This window comes from Dipteris shenzhenensis, chromosome 25 (assembly GCF_047967505.1).
Source record: "Dipteris shenzhenensis isolate YYH24624 ecotype China chromosome 25, Dip_SZ_1.0, whole genome shotgun sequence".
Classification (NCBI taxonomy): Eukaryota; Viridiplantae; Streptophyta; class Polypodiopsida; order Gleicheniales; family Dipteridaceae; genus Dipteris; species Dipteris shenzhenensis.
Window position 1 is genome coordinate 41,667,054 of NC_141620.1, and position 5,922 is coordinate 41,672,975.

General features: G+C 38.9%; 1 protein-coding gene across 1 annotated transcript; it reads left to right on the forward strand.

Moving 5' to 3' along the window:
- The first annotated feature begins 878 nt into the window (after positions 1 to 878).
- On the forward strand, positions 879 to 1,810 carry LOC147885897 (WRKY transcription factor 71-like). Its single transcript, XM_087396243.1, has 2 exons — positions 879 to 1,435; positions 1,564 to 1,810. Exons 1-2 carry the CDS (start codon positions 879 to 881, stop codon positions 1,808 to 1,810), a joined length of 804 nt encoding a protein of 267 aa, XP_087252369.1.
- Positions 1,811 to 5,922: the final 4,112 nt, after the last annotated feature.

Here is a 5,922-nt window from a genome sequence, read left to right on the forward strand (position 1 = left end):
AGTGGGCATGAGCTTTTGTTATTGGTGGGTGGTTTGAAACGTGTCTTTAAGGTAGAGGAAGCATGCTAATATAAGAATTCTTACACCACCCTCTTCCTTATAATAATTTTAATTCACCAAAATTATATGGAAAAATTGCATAGGCGAAGTTGCATAAAAGCCCAAAACTGTGAAGGTTGATTTTGTGAGGAGTGATGCTAAGGCAATCCTTTTGGTAAACACGATGGTGAGGGTGAGTGGGTTTCACATAAAGCGTTAGGCTAACATAGAACCTATGGGAGGTAGATGGGTTAATGAGATCACACTCCTTGCTTCAATTCCATGATAGCTTGGCATTTCATTATCTCTCCCTCATAACACCCAATTACTAATGTGTAGCTCATTTGAGAAGAAGGTGCAACCATTATTAGCTCATAGCAATTTTAAAGCCAATTCCCACATGATCATAGGAGGACAATCATAGTAGTGAGAGAGAAAGAGTAGAGGATTTTTTAGATGCACAAAAGTCCAAACTTAGATTGCCATATAGTCTTTACGGAGAGATGTAGGGGAAAACTCTAATTGGGGGAACCCTCTCTTATGAGTCCTGCTTACTAGTCTTTGGTAGGGAATTCTAGAAGATTTGGGTGTAGAATTGGAAATTTGTGAGTGACATGTGTAAAGTAGATGGAATTCAAAGAAAGTAAAAGATTCAAAATGGAATGGGGGGAGGGACTTGGTAAACAAGTCTTCTGTCAACACCGAGTAAGGGGGGGGATGTTGTCAAGGGTGACCCCACAAATATCCACCAAAGAATCCATAGATATATAAACAAGAGGTAAGGCGTAGATTCTTGGGTGAAGTATCTTTGAAGCTAAAGGCAGAAGTATAGCAAAGCCATGAACAACAAGTTTGAGCTTCTTCTTGCTCCTTTCCAATCCCATAGCTCACCAAAGGATGCAATCAGAGAGGATGGAATCAAAGAGAGAGCAATCAGAGAGGATGCAATCACAGAGGAAGAAAGGTGTTACACAGAATTTGTGCCAATGAGCTTGCCCACTTCCTTAGGCCACGACGACCTCCTCTTCTTACAAGCTTTGCGTTCGCCCTCTCGAGAAGACCTCGATTGGCTCGACTCCCTCACTCCTTTCCCTTCTGCCTTTGCTTCCCAATCACCCTCTGATATTCAGAAACCATACCACGACAACAAACCCGCCTCATCAGCTCCCCAGCCTGCCGGGATTACTCAGACACGAAACGAAGGCTTGGAATCCCCTGCAAAAACTGCACCAGCAAGTCTTCATGCTGATTTCAGGAGCGCCCAGAAACGAAAGAACGACTGTGGAGGCCGAATTCCATTCGAGTTCAAGGCATCAAGCAAAGACGAGGCGATGTATGATGGCTATAGATGGCAGAAATACGGGAAGAAGAATGTGAAAGATTCTCCATATGCAAGGTATGCCGTCGGTGCTTCCTTCCGTGATCGTCCATGTGGCAATCTTCAACATTGCGTTCGTCGTTGTTCATCCTCTTCCTTTTGTCACAGACTTGCGGCTCAATTCCAAGTTGGGTTCGTGTTTTCAGGTATTATTTCAAGTGCGTGGCCAAAGGCTGCAGAGCCAAGAAGCAAACCCAGCATTCTGCAGACGATCCAAGCGTTGTATTTTCATGCTACGAGGGCGTCCACAGTCACGAACCTCCTGCGTCGCTTCCGATGGGAGTGATCGTGGTGAGTGGGAGTTCGGGCGACGGGCAGCCATCGGGTAGTGTGCTGCCTTGTCTGAACTGTCTCCCGGGGAGAAGATTGGACAATGCTGTTCCTGAGAATTGAGAATCTCAAACCAATTCTTCAGGTTCTTGGGCATTTCGAGTCCACACAAAAGACACTAACAGCAACCCCGTGTTGGAGTAGAACTCCGCGGTTCAGCATCGTGGACTTTGTAATGGTAAGAATAGCACACCTTATCCTTGTAAAATATTCAGCCTTACAAGGAAAGTTGCCCTTAATTAATTAGGGCCCTATTCCTACTACCACTTACGGAGCACTCGTTAAGGTTGTTAATGGAGTGTTCACATAAGTGTGCATTTCCATTGGCATTTAGAGAGCCTAGTTAACTTATATCTTTTAACCTCAAAAAAATGTTTGTACATTTATTTCCCAAAGGACTTTTGTGAAGAGAAAGGAGTTGGCATGAAATTTTATGGTGAAGCTAAGGTGAGTAGTGGGAATGTCGCTTTATGCAAGATTCTTGTTAATAAAATTTCATGATCAAGATCAACTGAGAACTACACAACATGGTTAGTCGTTTAAAAGGTCCTAAAAAGAACAATCCATTGTGACCTTAACTTTAAAGAACAGACTTTGGATTGATGAAACTCAAAAAGAACATGTGGCTTCAATCTATAGAAGAAGTCGTACTTTTATAAATTCTCCATTGAGATTCACATGTTTGCAACTCTTTGTACTTTTCTAATCCTACTTTTTTTTTTGGGAGGAAAAGAAAATGATGATCTACATGAACTTTGCTATATATAGTCATTGATTAAGAGTGGTCAAGTAAAAAAGGTGGGACTAGTAGCTATATTACAAAATAGTTGACCAATCTCATAGACCTACATAAATCAAAATTTCAAAGAGAGAAAAATCATATTTTGCAATATATTGAAGAGAACAATCCAAAAAATTATTGGAATAATAGTCAAATGAGAAGCAATACAATGAGCCATGATATGCATCTCATTGGGCCTCTTCATGCTAGATCTAGAGCTTCGAATCATTCAAACTAACAAGTCCCTCTTGATTTGCTCTTGGTTTACATATGCCATCTTCAAGGGGAGCTCATACTTCTTGTTCATAAGAATATACAGTCTCCCACAAGCCACCTCCATTTGTATGCAACGAGTCTCATGTCTTGGTAAACTAGCCATACAACTCATAAGTGGATTTTGGACAACTGAAAAGCATGTGATAATAAATCATCTTTCATGAAGTCCTAATTGAAATGCGCTGAGCCATAAATTCTCATCACGCTATGAATTGGTACTCTTTTTCCCAGCTTCCCAAGCTCTCTAGATAGGTCTGGCAAAGATCACTACTAGGAGTAGTGGTGCCTATGTTTTTTTGACAATAAAAGAAATTGGTTATGTTAGAAATGGAAAATTTATCCTAAAGCTTTTATGCCTGAAATATTCCCTGCTTTGGTAAATGTATGCACAACACATTTGGCTGGTAGTTTTGCTTGCTAATGTTGACCATCCATGGGCTCCCAAGTCCTTACCCATTATGCATAATTTCCACTTGACTAATGGTATCTTAATTCTCCTTTGGCCTCCTCCCCATAGGACTTCTTATGAGGTCTTGGAGAATGGCACTAGTGCCATTTCCAATTTAAAATTTGAATTTCAATCTCTAAATTTGCCATTCAATCATGAAAATCAAAATTGAGATTGAAGTTTAACTTGAAATCAAAATTTGAGAACTAGAATTTAGGTTTGGAAATACGTTTCAAATTATCATTTTACCTTTCAAAATCTACATTGTAGCCAAATCAAGCCCTTTACTGTCATTTTAAAGGATGACTTTCCCTCATTCTCTTTCTATTCATTTCAAACAAATCAAGCCCTTCCCCTCATTTCAAGCTTCTTCCAAGTCATCTCCTTTCCACACACGAGTACAATTTGTAATTTGTTAATTTTAGTGGGAGGGAGGGAGAGAGAGAGAGAGAGAGAGAGAGAGAGAGAGAGAGAGAGAGAGAGAGAGTGTGTGTGTGTGAGAGAGAGAGAGAGATTCGAACATGCCTAACCTTTTGCAGTGTGTAGGGTTCTTGTAGCACGCTCTTCCTTCTGCCTTCACACCGCACGAAGATGGATGACACAGTCTTTAGTTGTGCCACGAAATTTGAATTTCAAATGTAGCCTTAAGTCAAGCCTTCCATTGATCCTTCAGTGCAAGGGGCGTGTGGTAGTGACAGTAGGGCAAAGCTCGAAGGAGAAGAAGGTAGGTAACTAGGGTAACTAGGGTTCTTTAATTTTTTACCTATGCATTTCATTAGTTTAACCTTTTGCATTTCATTTAATTTTTTTTTAAACGACCTATATAACCTATTCAACCTAGGTATAACCTATCTAACCTATTCCACCTATGCATTTCTTTTTTATGTAACCTATTTAATTTAAGTCGCTTCTTTTCTTCCCTTTATCCGCTCCTTTTCTATACATTATATATTACAAAGTTAGGGATGTTGAAAAGTTTTCAAATATCATCAAAATGAGGATATAGAACTAGCCAACTCTAATAGTATTGGGAAATGTTGAGTACTTTAATGAAAATTATAACTTTACTCATAGAGAGCTATAGTTTTGAAAAGAACCTGGGAATGTGACTAGATATATAAATACACCCATTCCTCGGTAGCTCAACCAATGAAACAATCTTTGTATCTATTTCGAAAGTCTAAATGTTTTAGTCTCTAAGAGAATTCCAAATCTTCCTGAGAGGGATTCCAAATCTTGCATAAAGTTTTCATATAATATACCCCCATGTGACCATACGAGTCATAATTAGAATTTTAGGACTTTCAATTGCATACGCCTATCCAAAATCTATTACTGTTGAGAATACTACCATTTCATGGCCACTTGTTCATGTATACCAAATTTCCTTTGGCATTGATACTAGTAACAATCAATTGAGAAGCTATTTTTGCTTAGCATATTGTGCGTCTAGATGTCTAGATCCGTGGGTTGTAGTTCATCTGCACCAAGTTTGTCTTTTGGATCTATTGCTAATGCTACTAGTGTTTTATAATATTTGACTCAATTTTGAGTGCAATTTTAAAAGTATAATTAAAAGCATTAAGGGACATTTTGGGGTCACAAAAGGTCCCCCTAAAGCTTTCCTTCCATCTATTTAATCTATGTTGCTCCTTTTCTTCCACCTGTGCACTCCTTTTATTTTAACCTATGCTTGCGATCTAATGCTGAGCATGATTCCAAAGCCAACATTTTTTTTTTAATGCGGAGAAAAATCACATGCTCGTCAACTAATTCAGCCTACAACTTTACTATTTATATTAATTGGACCTTGATCAAGGTAAGCATACTCTAACATAAGAATATGTAAATCAACATAACTAAGGTAACATGAATAAACTCACACAACCAAAGTAATATCAATCAAGTATTTAGCCTATGCTTTTCTTTTATTTAACATACTTAACCTATGCATTTCTTTTATTTAACATATCTAACCTATGCATTTCTTTTTTTAACTTATGCATTTTATGCATTTCTTTTATTTCTTTCATTTGATCTTTTGTTTAACCTATGCATTTCTTTTAGCGGACTTGTAGGTTATGCATGATGGGTCAGGTTGAGACCGAGGAGCACTTTCTCTGTGTGTGCCCAACTTACTATGAGATCTAAGGGCGCTACCATTGCCTCTTTCAAGAGGGACACAGTTTTGGACCACTCTCATGAGATGACTGATCCACTTCCAAAACTAGGTCTGTGTTGGACTCTACTTGGTGCAGATGCGGTAACACAGGGAGACACTATTGCGATAGATTAGAGAGCAGCAAGATGTGACCACCACCACGCCACAGGACACTGAGGTAGACCAAGCACAGAGACATGTCACTTACTTCTACGCATTTGAGTCAGCTCCAAGGCGACATTGCCCACACTCCCTTTCTTCGTTTTTTACATTGTCTTCATGCCTTTTATTTAACATATTCTCATCTTCCTTTAAAAAAATCCATACCTGTGATCTAATGATGAGCATGATTCCAAAGCTGACATTTTTTTTTAAATGTGGAGAAAAATCACATGCTCTTCAACTTATTCAATCTCCAACTTTAAAATTTACATTACTTGGACCTTGATCACTAACGTGAATAAACTCACACAACGAGCTAGGTTCCCTAAAGTAATATCGATCAACTA

What these genes read in the sequence shown, in the direction of transcription:
- LOC147885897 (XM_087396243.1), top strand. Translation starts at nt 879, where the DNA reads ATGAACAACAAGTTTGAGCTTCTTCTTGCTCCTTTCCAATCCCATAGC. An exon ending in AAAGATTCTCCATATGCAAG is followed by an intron (nt 1,436 to 1,563) that starts GTATGCCGTCGG and finishes TCGTGTTTTCAG; the next exon opens with GTATTATTTCAAGTGCGTGG.